A 27,269-nucleotide genomic window follows, 5' to 3' on the forward strand; every position below is an offset into this window, starting at 1 on the left:
TCGACCACCAATAAAATCCAACAAATTGAGTGTCCATATCAATAATACAAAGCTTACAAAGACCGAAAACATAAAATTCATTTGAAATCATTAAAATAAATGTTCTTTCATCATTCGAAGTAATTTCTAAGTTTCACATTGAATACCCAAAAAAAAGAGAGAAGAAAATTGCACAAAAGAACAGAAAGAAAAATGTGAGTTCGTGATAAGAAAACAGAAAAAGAAAGAAAATTCGGAAGTGAAAAAAAAAAAATTATTTGAAAAGGAAATTCAAAAATATAAAAAAAATTTGTTAGAAAGAAAATTTGAAGTGAAAATTGCTAAAGGAAGTGAAAATTGTGTACAATGTAAGAAATTAGAAAGATAAAGTGGAAATGAGGAATGGATAAGAAGAATTGAAGGTTTTTTGTTAAAAATCTCAAATGATTCAAATCTTGATTCATTTAATTTTTTTAAGCAAATTATAAAATTTGAATTTTTAAAATAGTTAAATCAAAAAATTTATTTTACAAATTAAATTGCTAAAATTTAAAGTTAAAAAATTTTCAAATTGTTGAAAAAGATTTAAAAATCTTGAAATTTAATAAACAAAAATTCAAATTTTAAAGTTCTAAAAATTCAAAAATAATGACTAAAATTTCAAAATTTTAATTTTAAAAATTTAAAAAAATCAAAGACTTTGAAATTTGAAACATTTGAAATTTATTGATTAAAAATTCAAAACTTTCAGTTTTTAAAAATTACAAAAATTGTTAATCAATTAAAAATTTAAAAAAATTTAAATTTCGTTGACCAAAATTCAAAATTTTAATTTTTAAAATTTCATTTAGTTAAAAAGTTAGAAATTTTTTAAAAAATTTAAATAATTAACCTAAATAATAAAATAATAAAAGTCATTTCTAAATTTAAAGTTAAAATATATTTAAATTATAAACGTTAGAACAATTTAATAATTCTATTTAAAAATAAAAACATTTTTGTTTAGTAAATTTTATTGAAAATTTAAATTCTATTAAAAAAAAAAATGGAAATTAAAATTAATAATTTTAAAATCTTTTTTTTTTCAACTTATCCTTTCCTCAAAACCACTTAATCTAATAATTCCATTAAAAAATATTAAAAAATCTCATTTCACAGTGAAAAAAAAAATCATCATTTTAATTAAAAGAAATGTAAAAAAAAAACTACACAAATACATAAAAAAAAGTAAAATTTTTCAATTTACCGCGGCACAAAAAAAAATCTTCCAGCTTTAAAATTTTCTGCTTAACAATTTCATTCAATCTTTTCATCAATCGACATTACTGTGAATCAAATCCGCTTGCTACAAGTAAGTACATTTCATTTCCCAGGATATTAAATTGTAAAAAAATAGAAGAGAGTAAAATGAAAGGAAATTGAGTCGCACACAAAACTCTACATAGATTCAAAATGTAAAAGTTTATTTTTTTTTATCATTGAGCTTCAGGACTTGAAAAAAGGAACAAAAAAAATGTTGATTTTAAAGAGTAAAAGAAATTGGAAATGCAATCAGTCGAATGTAGAGAGGATTAAAGTGAAAATGTAGTGATATGTTGAGCTTAAGAGAAGTACAAGGATGAAAATTGACTGTCCAATGTCAGTATCTGTCGCATGACTCTATTATCCACGACTATGCTTACTGTATAGTCTTCATCTAGCTGGATTCATTTGAAATTTGTCTGAATTTTAAGACTTTTTGATTCATCAACAAACCTGGAAAGGACATGGCATAGAAATGTCCAAAATCCAGTTCCAGACCAACCTGACTCTATCCTTCATCTAATCTGACTTGAACCAAGAGTCACACTGACCTGCCCCGGATATTCGCCCATTTCTAAGCCATATGCCTTCCAGGATACATGCAATTTAGATCACAATGTTAAATCCAAGCAGAGAACTCATTTGCTTTGTCGTTTCCGTTTCACATCATTATTCTTGAATTTCAAAGAGAAATTCATTTTTCTTTTGTTTAAATTACACCGCATCGTGGCTGTTAAGCTCACAGTGAAATGATAATAATGATGAATTGGATTCTGTAGCTTTTTTGCTTTGGGTGGTTTTTTGTGTTTGTTTGTTTTGTAAATCTGTGTTTCTTAAAATTGAGTGAGGTTGAGGGACGTATGCTGGAAGGTATGGGGGGGTTGGGGTCAAATCTTCTTTCTTCCCGTTTTTGGAGTTTCTTACTTTGCAAGGTTTTTCATGCAAAAATATCAAAACTCTGAGGGAGTAGAGTAAGGAACACGTGATGTAAGTGAATTGCTCATGGCTTCTTATATTCTTTCTATCGTCATCATCATCATCATAATGTGTGGCTCTGGGTTACTTACTTACTTACTTACTTACAGAATACCGGTGACCCATGGCCACCCTCAGATGTCGTCTAAAACTGGTTCTATCGTCGGATTCCGCCTGTCAATTCCCAATACCAAATAAAATGCTGTCTCTAGGCTCTGGATTATGATAGGCTTTTAATGAGTCGACTATAGACCAGTATGAGAGCCAATGATGTGGATAACATAAGTCTTAATCTAAACAATTCCAAAAAGGATTTAAATTTTCTGATTTTTTGACCATGCTAAAGAAGTTTTGAGTACTTATGTGTCTTACAATTCGGATCTAGCCGAGAACCCAGGAATGTACTTCCTGCAGTTTTGGTTTTGTTGCGCAGATCTGCAGTTTACGATTAAACCTTATAATTTGTCCAAGGTTACAGTCCGACAGCTTTGGATGAGTTCTTCTTAAATTTCAAGCATATTATGAGATTCAACTTTAACTTGATGAATATTTTTCCTCATTATTGTCTCCAATCCCCACCATCTTCAACCCTTTATACCAATATTTCAAAAATAAATACACTTTACCATAACAACAACAAAACCTTTTCAACCCACAAAAGAAGCAGCAGAAGAAGAAAATTCTCAATTTTTCATAACTTTATTCCATCTGGTTGATCATTAATTTTCATAATAAGTCTCGCATACAAAAACAGCACAAAAATCATACTCAGCATAACAAAGCGATAGTCTCGGGAGAGTATTCGAGAACATTTTTCAATTTTTGAGATTTTTTGTACTCTGATTTTATTTCATCTGTAAGCCCTGAATTTTAAATGACGATATGAATAGGAGGGATTGTGCGTCATATGCTGTTGAGATGTGAAAGTCATTTTTTATAAGGATTGGCTTGGTTGTTCCTTTGGATATTTTGGTTTAAAATTGTTAATGCGACTCTTGACATGAGGAGGAATTAAGTAGAGAGCAGAACTTGATGTTGACTTGGATTTTGGATGGGAAAATCCACTCGACGTCACATAAAATCCGAATCGACTTCGAACATTGGTAGTAAAGCAGAATTGGCAGGACTTTAGAAATCAGTTCTCTCAAAATCCAAGAAAGAGTGGATTACAGTGAAGACATCTCCATAATGTAGTCATGTCAACTTTGTTATTGACCTGGAACTCCCTTGAGGATTCACTGAATTTGGATCCAACTAAGAATCGTCTTGGCTTGGTGCTGGATTTTTGATTATTCTACTCAATATGCCATCTATCAGTATGTAGAATGGCTCTCAAAATTTCAAGGTCGATTTTTGTGAATTGTATTTTAAAAGTAAATTTTATGACATTTTAAAAAAATTATATCATTTATTTAAACTTATAGGATCACTAAAATCATCAAAAATCCACAAAAATTTCAATTTTAATTCATTAACTAATAGATTTAATTAATTTTTTGCTATTATCATAAAAATACTATTTAAAATAATCTATGTGCTATTTATTTTCATAATAAGGTCAATGTTATCAATGCGCTGCTGAAAATGATTATATTAAATTGTCTCATAATATTAAAATTTATTTTTTTTGTCTCATTTACTCATTTTATTAAATAATATTACAAGTGAATTTTCAGTTTGAAAATAATTCTTGATCTGTGTACTTGCAAAATATTAATCAGTGGAAAAAATAAAGTTCAATATTTGCATCGAAAAATGAGCAAATATTTGATGTAAGTCTCATAAGTGAATTTCAATTTTTGTGGATTTCAAAAAATATACTTTTGGGATTTTTGTGACTTTAAAATAGACTTTTTGAACCCTTTCTTTACGTAATAAGTGAACGACCCGCTTTGAAACAAATTAATCACAATTTTTAATGATTTTTAAGATTAACTGATTCAGAATTAGCCAAATATGGGTTCTGCCGATAACTACTAAAGCATAGGCACTAGCTCATATTTTCCATGGGGCTCCTTCAGAAGGTTGCTTACCTCCAGTGATGACCTATGGAGAGTTTTGAATGTTACCTGATCTTGGTATTTATTTTACAAGATCATTTATTAAAATTCATAATTTCTTATAAGTTTTCCGATATCAACAAAAGCTCCGCAGATTTCATCGCCGGAACCTTAGGAAAGGGCTACCGGTGAATGCCGTGATTCGACGGACTTTCGCTAATTTTATGTATTGGCATGTGACCAATTCTGGTCTGATCCTCCAATTGATTCCGGTCTGATCCCGGATATTTACAATAATCATATTCTTGACAATTATCAATTTTAATTTTAAATGTTGAGAATCATATTTTCGAATAGCTCAAGCGTCGTCCCTGTGTCGGATTAGTCACGCCTCTGTCATACTAGATTTTGGATCAAGTAGCCGACTTGTGCAATTCGCCCTAAGAGACAATCAGCACAGTCACCTAAATGAGTGTGCTCATGAGTATACTCAATCAATATAGTTGAGTATGCTCAAAATGATCATACTCATAAGCATTCTCTTTGCCTGTGTGGGTCGGGTTTTACTTATCATTCTTAAAACCGGCATAAAAATCTCAAATTATTCTATCAATTTTGTCACACAAACCTAATAATAAATATTCATTATCATTTAAAATTCATATTTAGTGCCTTCGTCATTTTTAACCTTGGAATATGCAAATTATCATCATCGGCTAGAATCAACTGTGACTACGGTGGTAATGGAAATTATGCAGGAATTTTAGGCTACATTTATCAATGTGAGGTTGATCATGATCCTGAAATATTAACGAAAGAGTCATCTACAATAACTGAAATTACTGGATTTCATACATACTCAAGAACTGACCAGTCAGTGCTTGGCATTCGTGCTGCACATAAAACTATTAAATATTTTCCACAAGGTATGGAAAAAATCTTTGCAAATCTCAATCTTATTGACTTTTATGGCGTTGGATTGCTTGAAGTTCATCAGGATGATTTAAAGGCATTCCCTGATCTTGTCGTGCTTTATTTGGGACACAACGAAATTGAATCTTTAGAGTCTGGACTATTCGATTACAATCCAAAATTGCAGGTCATTGCATTTCCATATAACGGAATTAAGGAAATTCATCCAGATATTTTCGATAATTTGAATGTCTTGATAAGATTTTGGTTTAAAGGAAATAACTGTATTGATAATGAATATAATAGCAGATATGACATAACAAATGCCTTAACTCGTGTCTATAATAATTGCGCTCCAAAGGTTGAAAAGACTTCGTCTGAATCGGAACTTGATGATAATTTGTCGGAACATAATTATGGATTGTATGATTACTCTGAAAATGCTGGTGACTCAATAAAAACAGTAGAAATGTCGAAAGATGACAGTGGCAGACATTGTGGAAATTTGATGCTTATTGGACTTATGACTGCAATATTTAGGCTGATTTAAGTATCATGTTATGTCTGGAGCTACATGGAAGGTCATAATAATTAGAAATAAATGGGATCGTTCACTTATTAAGTAACATGGGAAATATACTCATCGAACCCGGACCTTCTACCCCACCTCCTCCTCCACAAGAGCGTTACGCAATAAATGAACGACCCCATATACACGTGCTCAATTTGAACCTCCTAATCCACTCTATATCATACTCAGATTCTAAATTTACTCTAAAACTTTATCTACAATTCAATTCTTTTTTGCATGTGCTTTACTTTTTTTTTCAATTTCCGATCTAATAAAAGAGAAGAGAACAAAAAGTTTTTTATTCGATTTAATATTTTTTTTTGTCTTATCTGCTCAGTTGTGAGAACTTTTTTTTGTTGATTCTGCTCTGTGAGAAAGTTCCTTATTTCTATTTGAGTCTATTAGTTTTCAGACTATTTGAATTTTGGAGCTAACAAATTTTTGGGGATGTCTTCTTCATCCTATTTAAATGATTCATATGAGTTGATATTGAGTTACGCTCGACCAGAGCTGATCTCGAGTTATCGTCGACCAGAGAGGATATTGTGTTATGCTCGATCAGGGAATATTTTAAATTGCCCTCGATATGAGTTGAGTTTGAGCTTCGCTCGTCCAGAGATGATCTCGATTTACGCTCGACATTAGTTTCTTTTGAGCTTTGCTCGATCTAAGCTGATCTTGGGTTACGCTCTTTTTAAGCTGATCTAGAGTTGGGTTCTGTTTGAGCTGATATCGAGTTACGTTCAACTTGAGCTGATCTAAAATTACGCTCGACTAGAGCTAATCTTAAGGTATGCTCGACCAGAGCTGATTTTGAGTTACGCTCAACCTAAAAGTTTGGAACTAAGGATACGCTCGATCTGAGTTAATCTTAAGTTTCGCTCGATATGAGCTGATTTTAAGTTACGCTCGACCAGAGCTAATTTTAAGTTATGCTCGACCTTGACTGATCTTGAGTTGCGCTCAATCTGAAAATTTGGAACTTAAGTTACGCTCGATCTGAGCTAATCTTAAAATACGCTTGACCAGAGCTGATCTTGGGTTACGCTCGACTAGAGTTGATCCAGAGTTACGCTCGACTTGAAGTGGTGTTGGTTTATGCTCAACCAGAATTGATCTTGATTTACGTTTGATCTGAGCTGATCTTAAATTAAGCTCGACTTAAGCTAATCTTGAATTACGCTCGACCTAAGTTGATTATGAATTATGATTGATTACACAAAAATCATCCACTCTGCTCAAATATTCGTTAATAAAATTCTAAAAATACCAATCCAATTAGAAAATCTGATGGTTTGAAGTTACAAAGGTAAACACAAGCCTTGATGAATATTTCTTATTTACTCTCAGATTTCATTACTTAATACACAGTTTCAAACTTTTTTAGAAGAGAGCATAAAGAAGAATTTATTCTCATCAAAAAAATTGTGCCTCCCATACTCAAATTCTCATTCTCCCTATTCTCCCTATCCACAATCTGCAACTTGTCACCATGACATTTTGTCTCTTCTCATTATCATTTTTGTGCCTTTATTCTTCTTGCTGTCTCTGTTTCCACTCATTTTTCTTCATCTCCTTCGGTTATACATTTTTTTTTTGTGGATAATTAAACTCAAAACTTTATTGTCATGGCAGCGGCAATGGCAAACTGAGATGTTCCATAAAATTTAACAAAACAACAATAAAAACATTTTTCAAGGACAAAAAAATTCTCATTTTAAGAAGTTTATTCGTACGTGTTTGACATTTTGGAGCTTGAATGGGAAAATTTTTCATTTAAAATTGCTTTTTTGGCAACTTTTTTTTTTTTTTTGTGTGAGTCTGTACGACTGTGGTCATTATTCATCTGAAGGCTTAGTCAGCATTAACTTTCAATTTTACTTTCGGATGCCTTTTTTTTCGTTTTATTGAGGGAATGAGGATAATTGAAGGCAAATAAGGTCAAAGCAATATTTTAGTGTATACATTTTGAGTTTCTATTCTTTTGAAACTGAACTTATTCAATTTTGAACTGAACTTATCCATTTTTTAACTAGACTTAATCTTTTTGAACTGAATGCATTCTATTTTATTTAAGGATTTTTCAATTTTTGATAAAATTGATTATATTTTGTTGACAGAACTTATACTTTTTTAACTGAACTTATCCTTTTGAACTGAACTTATCCTATTACTACTTATTACTATTAGTTTATTGAACTTATCAACTGTTAACTGAACTTATCCATTTTGAACTGAACTTATCCTTTTTGATCTGAATTTATTCAATTTGAATTAAACTTATCCAATTGTTGTTAGGGACTTTTCAGTTTATAGATGACTTATCAATTTTTAAACTGAACTTATCCTACTGTTAACTGTTCTTTTTGAACTAAACTTATCCTATTGTTGTTAAGTGTTTCAGTTCAGAGTTCAATTTGTCAGATTCTAAACTGAATCTATCCAATTCTGAACTGAATTTATTCAATTTTGAAATGAACTTATCCTAATTTCAACTAAGATTATCCATTTAAACTGGACTTATCTAACTTTTAACTGAATTTATCCTTTTTTGAACTGAACTTATCCATTTTGAACTGAACTTGTCCAGTTTTCATTTAGAAGTCTTCACTTTTGAGTTCAATTTGTCAACTTATGAACTGAACCTATCCAATTTTCTGCTGAAATTGCTCACTTTTTCCATAAAACACGATAACTGTCGGTAAATAATTTAATACAATTCTCATTAAAATCGACAACTTACCCTTTCCCCAGTTCCATTTGCAGAATAATTTTTATTTTTATTACATTTTTCAGCCCGACTTGCTCTTATCGGTGACAAGGAAAGGAAGAGAAAAATAACTTTTTTTTTATTCTTCTCAATGTGCAAAATAATGACTTTTTTTTATTCGTTCTGTTCATCTTCTTACCCATGTCTCATTTCATAAGCTTCACTTTCCTTTCTTCATCAACTTTTCATCCTCTCTCTTTTGCTTCTTTTACATATAGCCGGAGAAACTTGACGGCTGCTTATTTTTCATTTTCATTCCTTATCAATTTTCCTAGCGGAAGTTTTTCGGCAGAAGAAAAGTTGGAATCTACTTTGCCTTTGTTAAGCTTATTTGTTACTTTTTTGCGATATTTTAGTCAGTTTTTGGAAGTTTATATCTGGATTTATGTTGAATTGAGGAAGGGATACGTTCAGTTGTAATTGGATTGATCATACTTTAATAGGTTCAGTTCAATTTTGGACAATTTTGAGTAAATTTTGTTAAAAAAACGGTTAGTTTAGTCCAAAATTGGATAAGTTTAGTAAAAAATGAACAAGTTTAGTTTAAATTTGGATAAACTCAATTCAAATTTGGATAAATTCAGTTCAAATTTGGGATAAGTTCAATCTAAATTTGGTTAAGTTCAGTTCAAATTTGGGATAAGTTCAATCTAAATTTGGATAAATTCAGTTCCAATTTGGATTAATTCAGTTCAAGTTTGAGATACGTTCAGTTCAAATTTTGGATAAGTTTAGTTCAAATTTAGACAAACTCAATTCAACATTGAACAAGTTTTTTTTTAAAAAAGGAACAAAGTCAGTATGTCGTTTAAGAAATCTCTCAAACTTGTCGACATTCCCCTTTCTTCATCAATTTCTTCACCCCTCAATCATTACTTTTTCTCTATCATTTCGACTTTTTCTTCTCGACATTTATTTGCATCTCTCTTTTTTTCTGTGCAAACTTTTTTTTCTAGCTTTTTATAGCAAAATTTTTTCTTTTTGTTTTATGCCTTTTCGTTGACTCTTCTTACTTAGACCTTATTTCGATTGCCGTAATCCAACATTTTTATTTCCCATAAAGACGACAATGATTAAATGTAGCACGTAGTTTTCACATTTTCTCTCATTTTTTGTGTAGCTGTTTGGATGTATTTGTGAGCTCCTCAAAAAAATGTTTCTTCTTGACTATTTTATTGCTACGTGAGATATCAGCAACACAAAAGGAACGAAAATGATGAAAAACGAAGGACAAAAAAAAAAATTTTTCAAGTACAAAAAAAAGGGGAAAAAATGATTCAAATGTTAACAGATACACAAAAGTTTAATGGGTTCCGAGTGGTGTTCAGGGTTGTTGAGAGATTTTCTGTAGTGGCTCATGCATTTTTTAAAGTGCTGGATGTGAAGATCATGATGTGTACGAGAAATAGTTAAGGATGTTGTTGAAAGTTGATTGACTTTTCTGGGTCCATTGAGAAATGCTTGAAAAATTATTCATGAAAGCTTTGAGAAAATGTTTTCTTTAATAACTAAACTTATCCCACTTTCTTTATTAACTGAACTTATCCCATTTTCAGAACAACTGAACTTATCCTTATTCAGTTCAACTGAACTTTCTTCTTTAAGGTCTACTGAACTTATCATTTTTATTTTTCAATCAAACCTGCCCTTTTAATTGCTTTACTGAACTTATCTATTTTCTATTGAACTGAACTTATCCTTAATTAACTCAACTGAACTTATCCTTCTCCTTTTTCGAGCAAATTTATTTAAAAAATCAAACTGAAACTATTTATTTCTCATTTGAACTGAACTTATCCTTGACTTACCCAACTGAACCTATCCTTCTTCAGCCATATCTCTCAATCTCTTCGTTGAACTAAACTTATCCAATTCATAAATTCTAGTATAAATTCATTCACAATTCATTCCCTCAAATCTCTCATCAAATCTCATCAATTTCAATGTGGAGAAAATGTATCGAATAATGAATATCCATAACTGAGCTAAAAAGTGCGAATGTGTAACAAATGAGGACAATCAAGATAAGGTCGAAAAACGCTCGAGGAGAAACAACACAACATAAAATATTCTACGAATGAATGTGAAGGAAAATGAACGAATAAAGAAACAATGAAGCAAATGAGGAAGTCTGACACACGCTTAACCCTTGTGGGAATTGAACCTTTTTTTTTGGAAGTTTCTTTTGTATTTAGGGTTGAGTTTAGTTAATTTTGGAGATAACATTGTGTATTTTTATTGATAATTTTAGAAGATTTTCTAAAAGTTTTAGTTTGAATTTGGGTGCAAGTTGAAATCTGATTTGGTTGGGGATAAGTTTAGTTTTTATTTGGGATAAGTTCAGGTTTGTAATGATGAAATGGGATACGATCAGTTAATTTTATGACAAATTTATTTAATTTTCAGTTCAAATTTTTGATAAATTAGGGGATTTGGGATAAGTTCATTTTCTATTAAGGATAGGTTCAGTTATCAGTTTTAGATAAGTTCAGTTTAATTAGGGATGAAGTTCAGTTTTGACTTTGAGATAAGTTTAATTTTTATTTGTTCAGTTTTTTTTTAATTAAAAATAAGTTCAGTTGTTTATTAGGGATAAGTTCAGTTTTCAATTTGGGATAAATTCAGTGTTCAATTCGGAATAAGTTCAGTTTCCAGTTTAGTTTAGGTTCAGTTTGGTGATAATAGCAAACAATACTGTTCATTATTGGGATAAGTTCAATTTAAATCACATTCATTCTTATTCCTTAAATTTATTCAATAAAACAAGAAGACAAATCGTAAAAAACCAACTTAAGGAAACCCAACAAAATCCCCTTAAGGAATTTTAATACTCATTCGTCTAGAAATGCTAAACTGAAAAGAAAAACGCACAAAAAAAAGAAGTAACAACAAAGAAAATGAAAGTGTTTGTTCTCGTTAACGATAAAGATAGGCGTGAGATAAGACATGAAGTTCTTGATTCTTATTTTACTATGAAAAAAGAGAATACAGAGAAGGTTGGGGGTCAAAAAAAAATTCTTATTCAGTTTGCTGCTTTTGCTTTTTCTTCGCAATATAGATTTTTTTTTATATTGTTTGAATAACCTTTTGCTGACTTTTTATGAGCTTCCTTCACACTTTCGGAATTTACAGCAGAATATTTTGTGTTTCTGTATTTTTGTGGGATTTTTCAATTAGGAATGTTGCTTTGGAAAGGACGTCTGAAGTCGTCAAACCCCATACCCCTGCCTAAAAGCATTAAGTAAAAGGTTGAAGTCTTCTTCAATCTTAAAAGCTAGTTGGTCAATTGACACCCACAAACCCATTGCCTACATCCCCATTCAACTTGGTCATGCCCCCAATTACATTTTTCATAATTTTAAAACAATTTGCCGGTAAAAATGTTCCAACTGGATTCACTCATCAGAGAATAATGAAAAATTCATGGAAATTCTCACTTGAAAAAGTTTTACAACGCTGCTGATACAGTAATTGCTTTTAAGTGAGGAACGGTAAATAACTCAAAATGTGTGCAGCTACTGTGTACAAGCACAAAGTGCTCAAATGCGAGCAATTAAATTTAACTTGATTTCCGCGTGCTGCTAGCTGCTGAATTAATATTTTTTTTTAAATAATTTAAAATGTTGTTTATGTAATCGGTAATGTTGTTAATATTTGATGTCAATGATGATGAAAATTGCATTGGATGTTAATGGACAGTTTGTGGTTATTGAAATATGTTGATGGATATTGATATGAAAATGGGACGAAATAGATTCATTGATTGTGGTTTTGATTTGAAATCATGGCAATTTTTAGATACTTTCTCTTTTAGATGTTAACGTTAGCTGAACGTTCTTGCAGCTGAGCGTTCTTGCAGCTTTACGAGCCAACTTAGGGAGGCCATGGATCGATCACACTTGATTTGAACGGTCATGTTACAGGCTGATCTAGCTGAGCGTATTCTTAACTGAGCATCCTTCCATTTGAGCTCCTGTTTAGTTCACTCTCAGCTGAGCATCATTCCAACTGAGCGTGCTTCCTGCAGAGCGTCTTATCAACTCCGAGTCATTTCCGAATTCGTTCAGCTAACTGTCCTTCTAGCTGAGCTTAAAGTGCAGTGTCCTTAAAGTGCTCTAGTGTCCTTAAAGTGCAGCTTCACTCAAACTGAACATGTCTTTAGATTCATAAATCCACAGCATTCTGTTCATACAGTAAAGCATACCTATACTTGAACACATCCATTAACTTGAAACGTTCAATATGCAGCAATTTCAACCTCCTTTTCCATCTAATCTATCAAGTTTTAATCTCTCAAATGTTCAATTTTAATCCTCGATTCGCAATTTCTCCATTTTACATCCAGTTTCACGACGTCTCCATAAAATCCATTTCTAATTGTTCCATATACCATCCATAAAAGCCTCCTTAATTCCATTCATTATTTCCATGCTGATGCATCAAAAAAAATTGTCAAGTGATCTCGAACAAAACACAGCAATCGTTTGTGAGCATTCAGTGACATGAAAAATTGCATATATGTGAAAAGAGAGAGAGAGAGAGGGAGAGTGAGACAAAAAACAAGCAATTTCCAATAAGCACTTTCATATTGTTCATAAAATGCTCACGTCTATTGAAATTGAGTGTATATGGATTTACAAAATGACTCTTAAATCATCCTCAATATTCATGCGATTATGTTTGGCATGTTCAGCAGTTTTTGTTCCATTCATTCAGTCAATTGATTCCATTTTTTTTTTGTAACATGTAATGTCAGTTCAGTTGGATATTGAGGTCATAATGTTTAGTATGACGGACTGAGTAGCTGTCAAGAGTTGAAGTATTGAGTTTAGAATTGAATGATTGACGCTCAGTTTGAGAAATTGATGTTTAGTTTGAAGTATTGACTCTAAGCTTGATGTTTTGATGCTCAGCTGAAATTAATCAGCATGTTCAGTTATTTTAAAATACTGAAGTTCATGCTCATGAATGATTGACGCTTAAATTGAATAATTGACTCTCAACTTGATGTATTAATGTTCAGCTTGAGGAAATGGAACTTAAATAGGAGTATTGAGGCTCAGCCTGAAGTACTGATGCACAGCTAATGGGATTAATGCTTAGTTAAAATTATTGACGTTCAGCATGATGTATTAATGCTCACCTTGAAAGACTGAATCGCAACTAGCTTAATTGATGCTCAGCTTGAAGTATTGAAGCTCAGCTTGAAGTATTGAAGCTCAGCTTGAAGTATTGAAGCTCAGCTTGAAGTATTGAAGCTCAGCTTGAAGTATTGAAGCTCAGCTTGAAGTTTTGATGTTCAGCTTGAGGGACTGAATCTCAACTAGGAGTATTGATGCTCAGCTTAAATGATTGATGCTCAGCCTGAAGCATTGACGCTCAACTTTGTTAAATGCGCTCTAAACCTAAATTTTCGTCTAAAAATCATAAATTCATTACTTTTCTTTATTCCTTTACACTGTCATTAAGCACCAACAATGATGACGATGACTATAATGTTGATGACTTTTTCTGGCACTTGATATGAAAGAGAAAATATCAAAAGATTGTTCCTTCATTGAATGAGTAATAAATTTATTTAATAATGACAAAGGAAAATTACTTCATGTGCTTATATGTGGATTAGTCTTTATGGCATCTTATTCAATATTTTGTAGTCGTTCTGAGAACATTGGTTGAGATTTTGAGGATATGGATGGATATTTAGTTAGAAGTCATGCTTTAAACTCACCATAACCTGAAAATTCATTCCTATTCATGGCAATTAAATGCAAATTTCAACTTTTGAGTGCTTCCCACCCTCGCCATTTGTGCCTTCGTTTCCCTTTTTTGTTCATTTTTAAAATTCAAGACACATAAAGACGCACCGTATGCTACAAATGACAAAAAGTTCTTTCCTTTTTAGAAAACTTTTTCATGCATAAAAACTGAAGATGTCAAAAACTTCGCTGCTTTTTCCTCGCTCATGTGAGAGATTCTCATATGGAAATGACGGGAAAAAATATAAACATAAACACATATGCTTATGGCTTCCTTAGGGTGAATTTGTTGGAGATTTTATGAAATTATCGAATTTAAGGAACTTTTTGCTTTGTTGCCAGATTTTCTTATCAAATTTGACGAACTTTGTGCTTTGTTGCCAGATTTTATTATCAAAATTGACGAACTTTGTGCTTTGTTGCCAGATTTTATTATCAAAATTGACGAACTTTGTGCTTTGTTGCCAGATTTTCTTACCAAAATTGACGAACTTTGTGCTTTGTTGTCAGATTTTATTATGAATTTTGATAAACTTTGTGCTTTGTTGCCTGATTTATTTATCAAATTTGACGAAATTTGTGCTTTGTTGCCAGATTTTATTATTAAAGTTGACGAAATTTGTGATTTGTTGCCAGTTTTTCTTATCAAATTTAACGAAATTTATGCTTTGTTGCCAGATTTTCATTTCAAAGCTTCCAAAAATCCCACAAAAATATTCCAAAGGAGCCAACAAGATCATAATAAGAAGCAAAAATTTATTTGCATAAATGAAATAATTTTTTTCTGCTGAGAGATCATTACGAGGCATCGAAGCATAAGTTTTTTTTTTTTTGCTTTTATTACACGAAGTGTGAATGTTTGCGTGGAGGAGATGACGATAATGTGAGAATGGAATTTGCATATGAATAAATAAGAAGAAGTTGGGAGAAAAAAAACGTGGAAATAGATTTGGAAAATGAGAAAATTTAGATTTAAATGAGTTTTTGAATGATGAATCTGATATTAGAGTATGCTATGTTGCCAGATTTTACATTAATTTGGTTTAATTTTGAGCAATGTTGCCAGATTTTAAACTAATTTGGAGCTGTGTTGACAAATATTTTCCTAAATTTGGCGTAATATGACAGAATTTTGATCTATGTTGCCAGATTTCACACATATTCATCAAATGTATGAGCTTTGTTGCCAGATTATTTGTAAATTTATCAAAATTGTAAGCTACGTTGCCAGATTTTCCACTAATTTGGGTTAATTTTGAGCTGTGTTGCCAGATTTTTTGTAAATTCATCAATATTATGAGCTTTGTTGCCAGATTTTCCACTAATTTGGGTTAACTTTAAGCTATGTTGCCAAATTTCATACAATTTTCTTCAAATTATGTGCTTTGTTGCCAGATTTTATCTTAATTTGGAGCTAAAATGTCAAATTTCTTATCAATCCATCTAAATTGTGTGCATTGTTGTCAGATTTCACGTTAACTTATTGCTCTTTTGCCTTAAGCTCACACTTTACATCCTCAAAACAACCCACATTCATTAAATTTTCCCAATTTAATTGCTTCCAAGACATAAATTTATTTTATATCCCCAAAAATGACATCAGCATCAAATTCCTCAAAATACAACACACAACTGACAACTTTTGACATTTTTGGAGCTTCGCAGTCGTTGACATTTCGAAGTTTGCAAAAAAAAATGTTCAGTCGTTTAAGCATTCATGAGGCTTCATCAGATGCTCTCATCATTGCTATAATTATTTGAAAGCGTACGAATGTCAAAAATGAATGGAAAAATGACGGGCGAAGAGAAAGGTTGAATAAGGGATGATGAAAATGTTGGAATGTAGATTGAGTGATACGAACTAGACATTTTTGAGGTTGAGTTTGCTAAATTATTGTGGAAATTGAGTTGTTGGATATGAAAAAAAGGTTGAAAATCTGGCAACATAGCAATAATATTGGAATTTTAGGGTCATATGGCTGCGATTAGCTTTAAAGTTTGTCTGATCTGCTCAAAAATTAGAGCAATTTTTCAAGCATCTCTCGCACACCTATCAACCTGCCATAACCTCAAAACATCAACTTTTATTATATTTTTCCAATAAAACTTTTCATGCTTTTTTTCTCATTTTTCTCATTTTGCAAAACTTCAGCACGTAAAATATTGAAAGTTGTTATTATTTCGGTCTGTTGTGAGAACCTTTTTTGCTTATAATTTGTGAATACTTAATGTCTGTGCGATGTTTTGTGAGACTTTTCAGGATTCGCTTATTTTCTTCTTTGTTTTGTGATTCGCTCAGCAAAAATCAGCTGCTAAAATAAATTTTAAGGATGGAATTTATGGTTTTAGAATACAGACGCGACTTCAACACGTGGAAAATTTGTGAAATTTTTTAGGTTATGTTCTAAATATTTGAGGTTAAATAGTAAATTTTAAGGTTATGTTGCAAATTTTTTCTGAGACTTTTGAGGTTATGGTTTCAAACATTAGGGCAGAGTTGTGAAATTTTTAGGTTAAATTGTCACAATTTCTGGTTAAGTTGCTCAATTTTAATTTTAAATTGTCAAATTTTGAGGTTAAATTGTCAAATTTTGAGGTTAAATTGTCAAATTTTGAGGTTATGTTGTCAAATTTTGAGGTTAAATTGTCAAATTTTGAGGTTATGTTGTCAAATTTTGAGGTTAAATTGTCAAATTTTGAGGTTATGTTGTCAAATTTTGAGGTTAAATTGTCAAATTTTGAGGTTATGTTGTCAAATTTTGAGGTTAATTTGCCAACTTTTGAAGATATTCAGACAAATTTTGAGGTTATACTCTTAATGTTTAAAATTCCATCTTAATTTTTTGCAACAAACTATCTCATCTTCCAACACATCATCCATTCACATTAACCTAAGCTTCCCATTCATCCCACACAAACCATATTTTCCATTTCCATCCACAGCCCATAATTCAACCCAATTTTAATACCAAGAACAATAATTTATGAGAAATGTGTTAAAAAAAAGAGTTTATATCCATTAATCTGTCTCATAAATTAAGCATTTTTTGACATTATTGCAATTTTTCCTCCTCTATGCCAATCGAGGCATTTTTAATGCTTTATAAAGTGCTTACAATTTGTTGTGAGAGGAAATTAAAATGAAACTTTTTAAATTGAGTCAAACTTGGAACGAAGTTTATCGTTTTTAATGAGACGAAGCTGGAAAAAAGTTTATCAAATTGAAAACTGTTGGTGAAAATGATGAATGTGTTGGGAAAAACAGAAGCTGATGACTTTTTTGTTGAAAATATGTTGGGAGTTTTAAGGGAAATTTATTAATTTTTTGAGGTTAGTTTTTTTATTTTGGCTTATTTTCTTGAATTTTATTTTGAATATTTTGCCTTTTTTTTACACAATTTCTTTTGTTGTATTGCAAAATTAGACTCAAATTAACGGATATGCTTAATAGACTTGATAGAATGAAGCATGATTAGTGGGTCAGATACTTTCCATATTTAAATGCCAAAAAGCTTTTCAAACATAAAATTTTTCAATTTAAATCAAAAACTTCAAAACCATCACGTCAAATAAGCTGCGCTCATGTCTATCATTCTGTCATTTCCTGTTATTTTCATTTCAATTGCTTTTTTAACAACTGAGCTTTTTTATGCACAAAAACTTGCATTTTAACATCAACATTTTCAATTTTAATTTTACGAAAAAAAGGATTTTTTTTTTTTTCAATTTTGGACAATATTTGTAGCTTTGGGGCATGTCCTGTAAATCGTTTTTCAGTTGACAATTTTTAAGGATGAAGGTTACAAGCAGAAATGTCGTTATAGGAATGGTTCGGATTCTACTATAAAATGTAGATCTAGTTTTGACAATGGAGGCTTAGCAAACTCTCAGTGAGGCTTTCTCGATATCCCGGAAAAATCCCGGGATCCTGAAAATTTCAAAAGTCGGGCTCGGAATTGAAAATTTCAATTTTTCGGTAATTTTGACTTTTTAAATGTCAATTTTCATGTCAAACTGTTTGAAAAACTTCTCTACAATGGTAAATTACAGTCATTTTCGGGATCTCAGGACTTCCTCAGACAAGGACCTTTTGATATACCTCAACAAGCTCGGTAGACTAATTCCTCCTTGATAATCTTCTATTCATAAAGAATCAGTTAAACCAAACCAGCAATCTACCAAAAAAACATGAAATTATGAAGGCATTCAAGCATTAATATCCCTCATTCAAGCCATTTAACTCAATTTTATTTTAAAACTTCTTGGGTCACAGCCTAAAATTAGCTCAATTTATCGTAAAATATTCATAACACATCTGCGAGACTTTCTAAAAAAGAATCTTATTCGGCGTACTTCAAACTCAAAAAAAGTCTTGAAAAACAAGAACTTCTCATTCTCATCGCACTTCCTCATCACACTCAACTAAAATGCCATTTTTATGATTCTGACATTATTAAGTTAAATGAGACCATTGCAATTATGGCAGCGAGCCAAAACAACAACGAGTCGTCTTTTTATCGACTTCATTACCCAATCAGGATTCTTTCTTTTTTTTTTGTTCACAATTCGACGAGCTGAGAACAATTTTTTTTTTCTTTTTGTGCTGGATGTAACGCAAAAGTTCATTTTTGGCACGAGATAATAATTGACGAATTGAATCTGAATGGCGACATGATGCGAGAAAGATTGAATTTTTATTTGGTGGTTGATAATGAGTGGAGATTAGGAAGTGGGGGATGGTGGGGTGGTGGTTTGGATTTTGATGGCTTTTGTTTATATGTAATTAAATTCGGGATACATATGTGTGCTATTGGATGGACTGTATTGAGTTGTGAATTTAATTTTGTTGACTCATAAACTGAATGGAATTTTGGGATAAAATCATTAAAGCTTGGAAAATGCACAGTAAGAGCTTTTAATAATTATTTACTTGATTTCGCTGGGCGTATACTTAAATCAGCTGTGATTTATGTATTGCTATGGCTTTCTCAGTTGACGTCTAAAACTGGGTCTTTCATTGGCTGCCCTTTGCCAATTTCCAATACCAAGTTGTGCACTAGTGTAGATATTATTATCTGAGCTTTTACTAAAGCTTCCAAAAATACTGAAAAATTACTCCAAAAATCTTAAAAAAGAATTTAAATAATTTGAAATGATTTCAAAATGCTTGCCCGGGAAATCTCAGGATTATCTCAGGATATCCCGGAAAATCCCGATCCCGATCCCGATAGCGCGAAAGCATATTCTCAAAATTAAAAATGTCCATAACGCTTTTCTCTTATTTTTAAAAATCCTACAATTTTACATCCAACAAACTACAAGAAAAGTCCATAAATATCAATAATTTTTGACACTTAATTCAATTACTAAATGAATGCATTGATGCCAGTCATTGAAATTCGATTTAAAATATCCACAAAATTTAATTACTGATATCGACATAATTATTAAGTGAAATCAACAATGATTTAATGTATTCAATTTAATTTATGCATTTGCGATGCATTGAGAGTCTGTTTATTGAATAATTTTCGTATAGTAAATAAAGGGACAGTTCAACTATTAGGTAATGCCAAATATTGGCTTATTTGAGCATTGCTAGGAAGCTAGGTTCAAGGAAACTAATTTCATTGTTTAAAACATAGGCAAATCTCAACCCCCTTCAAATATGGGGGACCATAATAAGTGAACAGCACCCAAATTGTAATTGCACAACTAATGTATAAAGTATGCAAATTTGCACATAATTTATGGATTTAATGTAAAAAATTTAAAAACTTTTTGTTTTTTCTATGTAATTAAAAATTCAACCCAACAAAATCCAATTTTACCCCATTATCGTAATAAATTTTCATCCTTTTCGTTCCATTTTCTCACAAAACTTTTCCATTTTCATTAAATTAATCAGAAAAAGAAAAGCAACAGCGAAGGAAATTCGCATGAGCCAAAAAAAAACTGTAGCTGCTCTCGAATAATTCTCATTAACACTTTCAATTCCCCTACACAAAAATTACGCAGAAAAGAAAAATGTGAACAGTAAACAAATAATTTAGTTACGTGGAAAAAGTTTTATTTAATGGCAGAGAACAATGACGCCAAACTCATTTGAAGTTGTGCCGATACTTCCGTTTTGTGAAGTTTTTAATATCCGTAATAGTCGTAATTGCCATTTTTATTTGTTGAGCTTTTGTTGCATGTGAGAAAGTGTCAAGGTTTAGATTTTATTGTAAAGTTGATATTATAATGATTAACTTTTAAGTACTTAATTTTAAGGTTGGGCAGCTGTAATTTAGCTGCATTTTCTCAAAGATAATCAATCAACTTTGATACATTTTTTAGCACTTTTAATGAATTTTAGAATATTTTAGTCAAGTTTTTAACATTATTATCCACAAGATTATTTTTTGAGCCAAATAGTCATGTTAAGGTTAGAAACAGAAGCGATCATAATTCGGTCGTATGAATAAGAACGAACAGGGCTTATTTAGGGGGAAAGAGGTTATTTGTCAATTAGTGTATTGGCTAGTCGTCAATTAAGGGGTTGGATAGGTGCCAATTGAGGGTTGATACCTTCTTATCCCCATTCTCAAAAAAAAATCAATTCTGGCTACGCTTTTCACTAGACAGGGCCAAAAAGGGTCTTAATTTTATTCATCATAAGCAAAATTGAATGTTTTTCTATAGATTGCTGTTCAGACCTTGGCTATTGATAGTTTAACCAGTGATAATTTGCCAGATCTGCAACTCGAGTTTTTAAATCCGAACTACTTCTTTTTTGACATTTCTGCATGTAGCATTCAAAAGGAGGTTGTGAGTCGTATTTCCACTACATATTATTCGAAAAAGGTTAAGTGTATCTCCTACCCAGCCTCAAAACCATGATCATAGGGTCAGTATTGCAATAATTAGGTTCTGAAGTACCAAACAATTCACCCACCACCGAGCCACCTCAACTCATTAACCTTTTATGTAAAATCAATAATTAACAACTCCACTAGAACCTCTTCATAATGCAAAAGTAGCTTCATTCCACACCAGCTCATTTACAGTAATTGAAATAAAACCAAAAAATTCTAAACAAAAAGAAAACTTTTTTCACTGCAATGACCGCAAAAAGAAGAGAAAAAATAGAAAAATGCGGATGTTTTACAACAAAAAACTTCTTCCTGATTTTGGATTATGTTTCTAAAAGTGGCACTGCTGACCGCAAACAGCACAGAAAAAAAGAGAAGAGAGAGCAAAAGAATGCTCATAGACGAGCAATTTGTAATAAATCCACGTCGACAATTCACTATGAAAATTACATAAAAATCCATTTGGCTAAAATCACAGAGACATGCAAGTCACGCACATTTTTTTTGGGCTCTTTTTTTTCATTTGCGTAATTTTTTGAAGCACTTTTTGTGTGCCATGCTTCTTTGTTTATGGATTATTTGCTTGGATTTTGTGTTTTTATGTGAATTTTGGTCTTTAGGTCAGTTTTGCAATTTCCTGCTCAGGAGCGTAGTCAGAAGGGGATTGTGGGTTCAAAAATGGGAGATTGGTCCCCAAAGCCAACCCCTGAATACGCTCCTACTCGTGCTTTACTCATACAATCTACAATACCCAAAAGTCAACTCCAAATCAAGTCCAGATCCCTAAAAAAATTGACTAAATCGAAAGGTCAGCAAAAATAAGATTTCTAATATTCATGACTACAATCCGTCCTACAAGTTCATTATATTGTAGTTACTGAATATTGCATAATTTCCATTTATTTTCATTCAGTTCTGTCTTTTTTTTCACATTCATGATATTTTTTTCTGCTTACTAAGCCACAAAGGGATGAGTATGAAATGAGAGATAAAATGACTTGTGTGTATGTGCTTGTTGGATGGATATTGACCGAATTAAAGCTTTCGATTTTATTAATACGACTGGTTTACTGCTAAATTAAACAAACTAAGCTGGTATGTGGAGTGGATGAAGATTTTTTTTTGGAAAATGTTGTTTGGGTTTGCAGACTGTGGCATTATGCTTTATAAAAGTTTGATGAATTCATGAATAGATTAAGACAAAAGTGAATTGGATTGACTTTGGGTTTGAAGCTTGTATTTAATATTAAGACAGATTGATCTAAATAGCTTAAGCATGACTAATATAGGCAAAATTTACTCTGTAAAAGTTATGCCTGTATAGCATTTGATGGCAAAAATGATTAAAATTTGTTAAAAGTAAACAAAATTGATCGAAATAGATCAAAATCTTGACTATAGATCGGGAAATAAAGCAAAACTCAAAATTAGCCAAGCTTGAGTGAGTCTGGCTTGGTTGAAATGAAACAAAGATGTGCTAACATTGGCCAACACATGCTAACATTGAATATGCCATGCATAAATGCCCAAAATTATTTAAAATTAATCAATAATTAGCCAAAAAGATCCAAAAATTAATTTAATTCATTCAAAAATTTAGCAAAATTGATTAAAGTTTGACAAAAATCTAATAAAAACGAACCAAAACAGACCCAAAATTGAAAAAAAGATCAATATTCCTAAACTGACCCAACATAATGGAAATATGAGAAATTATTAAGCACAGCTATTTTGCGCAAAGTTTTATGAATATTAAAAAATGAATATTCACACAATATGTTCACTTAGGTTCGTCATAAATGTTAATAAAAACAAAAATACATTTTTTACATGCTCCTTAATTTGAATATGTCACAAGAACTTGGCGTAGTTTTTGGATGAACATGTTAAATTTGAATTCTTATAAAACTAATTGTTCATGCTTGAATACGGAATTTTTAAAGGGTTTGGAAATACTTACTTATTTCTCCTTATTTCCCTGGACGTACAGTGCAATTGTGATCCATGGCCTCCCTCAGATGACGCCTAAATCTGGCTCTAACGCTGTCTTCCCTCAATTACCAGTACCAAGTGCAAAACTGTCTCTATCAACAAAATTTGAAGATATTATATCAAAATTGAGGACAATAAGATCCATAAATTCCAGTTTCTGATCAGACATCATGAACAAAAAGGCTTAAATAAATCACAAAACTAATCCCATATTTTACATAATCTCAAAAAAATCCTATAAATCCAAATTAAATAGTTCCCATACATTAATCCTCACAAGTAATTCCCTCAATAGTTCCATTGAAATTCAAAATACATCAATTAACACAAAAGCCTTATTGAAGGACTCAGTTTGCAAAAAAATTTGTATCACTACAGCAGTTATTATTGCTATAGAACATGCAATTTTATGTCTGATGGTTATCGGCACATTCTCGTATAGTTTTGAGTTGAATGAGTGTGCTAATTGTTCATTTACATGAATAGCTTTGGGTTTTGAGTAATTTATGATGCAATTTTCAAATGTTTATTCCTTGAATAGTCTTGTACGTTTAAAATTTCAAGTGTAATTCCAGCTAATCCCATTCAATGTTTCAATAGTTTTTCAGATTATTTTTTAAAAAAAAATTAACTATTTTCAATCCAATTTCATTAAAGTTTTAATGAAGTTTTCAGTCATTAGTGTTCATTGAGGAAAGGATTTAGTTGTTAAATTTTTGTTACTGATGCAATGTTGTGATAATTAAGCTGTTCATAGAAGTCATTGGGATATTTATAGAAATTGTACATATGGATTACTACATCAAGGATAATTTCTGTTATCAAAGATTTTTGTAATGACTTTTTGTGAAATTTGCTGTAACCTCGTATGAAGGATGGCAGCACAACAATCAGACTAGGGATGGGTAAGGTTTACAATCGACCATTTCGTAATCAACTTGTTAAAATAAAGTAACAGAAGAATTGTTTCACTGATGAAAGAGTACAAGCTGAAGGGCACAAGTCAGTCAATAGATCCAAAATTCATCACCAAGTCAGAGTCATGCTGGACGTGCTATTTGGGTACATAAGGTCAATAAGCTTTAAATCATCTTACCAAGAGTCTAATATCGAGATCCTGGAGCTCATGATTGAATTACTTCAACTATTCTCTAATTAAACAGCGTCGTACTGACTCAATGCAAGTTCCATGTCAAATATTATTCTACACTGACTTGATACCTCCTTTGTGAACTTATTGTCATCTATACATTCCGGGATTGCAACATGAATAACAAAACCATACATAAGATCCTCAATTTCCTTTCAATATTTCAACATTTTTAATTAAAATAAGATTTACATAAATTCAATATTCCATGTTTTTTCTCATTCCAGAATATTTTCATCATTTTTGACCATTTCAACAACACAGCATATCCAACAACAGATTTAAACCGGAAGTAACATCACCAAATCACCCCATTTCCCAACCTCCTCACCAAATACAACACCCAAGTGATTATAAAATCGCACCATCGTGCCACCATACGAGGTAACATCGTCACGTTTCAAATCACCTCTGCCGATGGCGTCAGTGGCGGCAGCATGGTTACCTTTCGCTCGTGCGGCAGCAGTAGGATGGGTGCCAATCGCTGCAAATCCACTACCGCCGCCACCAGTGGTCAAAAAAGATCGACGAAAGCCAGAAGATGAGAAAATGCTAATAAATGTGTCAGGTCGACGTTTTGAAACGTGGCGTACGACATTGGAAAAATATCCGGACACATTACTTGGCTCAACGGAACGTGAATTTTTCTATGATGAAGACTTGTGTGAATATTTTTTTGATCGTGATCCGGAAATATTTCGTCACATACTTAATTATTATCATACGGGTAAATTGCATTATCCGCGTCACGAATGTCTTTTATCATATGATGATGAGTTATCATTCTTTGGCATCTTACCCGATGTCATTGGTGACTGCTGTTATGAGGATTATAGGGATCGTAAGCGTGAGAATCAAGAGAGATTAATGGATGATAAGTTGAGTGAGAATGGTGAAGCTAATCGTCCACCATTGACAAATAACAGAGAGAAAATGTGGAGAGCGTTTGAGAATCCACACACATCAACATCTGCACTCGTTTTTTATTATGTTACTGGATTCTTTATTGCTGTTTCCGTTATGGCTAATGTTATTGAGACAGGTGAGTTTTAAGGATATTTAAATTGATTTATTTTCAGTTCTGTTTGTGTGAAAATTTGTTCATTTATTATGTAACCCTCTTAAGGGAGGAGGAGGGGAGTGGGGTTGAGATATGATGACCCCCACCCCATAAGAGCGTTCTCCAATAAATGAACGACCCTAAAACTATCAAATTTTAATTCAACATTTTTCAATTAATTTAAAACAATAATTTTAACATTCCAGTTCCATGCGGTCACAGGCCTGGCAGAGCGGGTACAATTTCATGCGGTGAACGATATAAAGTTGTATTCTTCTGTCTCGATACAGCATGCGTAATGATTTTCACAGCTGAATATCTTTTACGATTATTCGCTGCACCCGACAGATGGAGATTTGTAAGATCCGTTATGTCTGTTATTGATGTTGTTGTAAGTATCCGAGAAAAAGTTATTTCGCTTAATATTTATGATTTATGAGGGTTGTATGATAAATTATGTGAATGGGGTTGTGGATGGAGTTGGGGATTATAGGAGATGCGGAGCTTAGCATTATGGAAAATAAAGTTTAAAATTACGCTTTTTGAATTGTGGAAAACATAGGAAAATTATGGGAAAATTAATAGGAAAAATTGAAAATTTAATGAAAAATTGTTTCCATTCCTTTAGGCCATCATGCCATACTACATAGGTTTATTCATGACTGACAATGACGACGTTTCTGGAGCATTTGTGACACTTCGAGTGTTTCGAGTTTTCAGAATTTTTAAATTTTCACGTCACTCGCAAGGTCTCCGAATTCTCGGTTACACTCTTAAATCTTGTGCATCCGAACTCGGTTTTCTTGTCTTTTCACTCGCCATGGCCATCATCATCTTTGCCACAGTCATGTTTTATGCTGAAAAGAATGTGGATGGAACGAACTTTACATCAATTCCTGCAGCATTTTGGTATACAATTGTAACAATGACAACATTGGGTTATGGTGATATGGTGCCCGAAACGATAGCTGGAAAAATTGTTGGTGGTGTTTGTTCACTGTCTGGTGTGTTGGTCATTGCCCTTCCCGTACCCGTTATTGTATCCAACTTTTCGCGCATTTATCATCAAAATCAACGAGCTGATAAGCGAAAAGCACAGAGAAAGGCTCGCTTGGCGAGAATTCGTGTGGCAAAGGCAAGCTCGTCAGCTGCATTTGCATGCAAGAAACGATTGGCTGAGACAAGACTGCTCAAACATCAACAGGGACTGGATTCGGATGAGCTTAGTGATGAGGACATTTTCGAAATGCAGCATCATCACTTGCTGAAGTGTCTTGAGAAGGCTACGGTGAGTTTTTGATCAAATTTTGTTAAAATTCGACAATTTTTGAGTAAAATTTGCAAATTTTTCCCAAACTTTTGTGTTATTTTTATCAAAATAATGTCAATTTTCCTCTATTTTACCATAAAATAATTACAAAATTTACAATCCATAAAAAGGATCGCGAGTTCACCGACTTAGACAATTTTAACGGTCAAACGAAGCGTCCCGGCTCACCATCACCCCTCACGAGTCCAATACATGCTCGAATTAGCAAGCTTGGCTTCCTGCAGACATGTTGCGGTCGATGTTGTAACGGAAAACGCTACAAGGTAAATGTCGCCAAATGAGATTATAAAATCAAAGAATTTTAGTTAACATGAGAGAATTATAATGATTATTATGAAAAATATTGAATACAAAATTGCTTATTTTGGTTATTGCGTGAATAAATTAAATTTATTTGTTTGGTTGAATTTATGCAAAATTTTAAAATTTTTAGTTTAGTTTTGAGAAATTCAAATGCAATTTTAAGTTTTTTAAAAAAAAAAAAAAGGTTTGAAAATTCTGTTTAAAAATTCAAATTTTGGCAAGTTACTTTGTTATTGAATTTAAAAATTTTGATTATAATTTAAACTTAATATTTTTTAATTTTAAATTTATCTAAAATTACTGAAATATTGA

General features: G+C 31.9%; 2 protein-coding genes across 4 annotated transcripts in view; both read left to right on the plus strand.

Moving 5' to 3' along the window:
- The first annotated feature begins 1,199 nt into the window (after positions 1-1,199).
- LOC139097056 (potassium voltage-gated channel protein Shal-like) overlaps positions 1,200-27,269 on the plus strand; it is a 31,585-nt gene continuing 5,515 nt past the window's right edge. For all 3 annotated transcript variants that reach the window (XM_070648818.1, XM_070648819.1, XM_070648820.1), the window contains exons 1-5: positions 1,200-1,330; positions 24,492-25,306; positions 25,531-25,715; positions 25,953-26,612; positions 26,765-26,917. In XM_070648818.1, the coding sequence (XP_070504919.1) occupies positions 24,682-25,306; positions 25,531-25,715; positions 25,953-26,612; positions 26,765-26,917 (1,623 nt within the window). In that variant the 5' untranslated portion in view covers positions 1,200-1,330; positions 24,492-24,681. The remainder of the gene's footprint in view (positions 1,331-24,491; positions 25,307-25,530; positions 25,716-25,952; positions 26,613-26,764; positions 26,918-27,269) is intronic.
- On the plus strand, positions 3,910-6,045 carry LOC139097048 (uncharacterized). The gene is made up of 2 exons (XM_070648808.1): positions 3,910-4,028; positions 4,926-6,045. The coding sequence occupies exons 1-2, from the start codon at positions 4,012-4,014 to the stop codon at positions 5,716-5,718; spliced, it is 810 nt and encodes a 269-aa protein (XP_070504909.1). The 5' UTR covers positions 3,910-4,011; the 3' UTR covers positions 5,719-6,045.

Source organism: Chironomus tepperi, unplaced genomic scaffold, assembly GCF_022539635.2.
Source record: "Chironomus tepperi strain 1889 unplaced genomic scaffold, CSIRO-AGI_Ctep_v1 contig_412, whole genome shotgun sequence".
Taxonomy (NCBI): Eukaryota; Metazoa; Arthropoda; class Insecta; order Diptera; family Chironomidae; genus Chironomus; species Chironomus tepperi.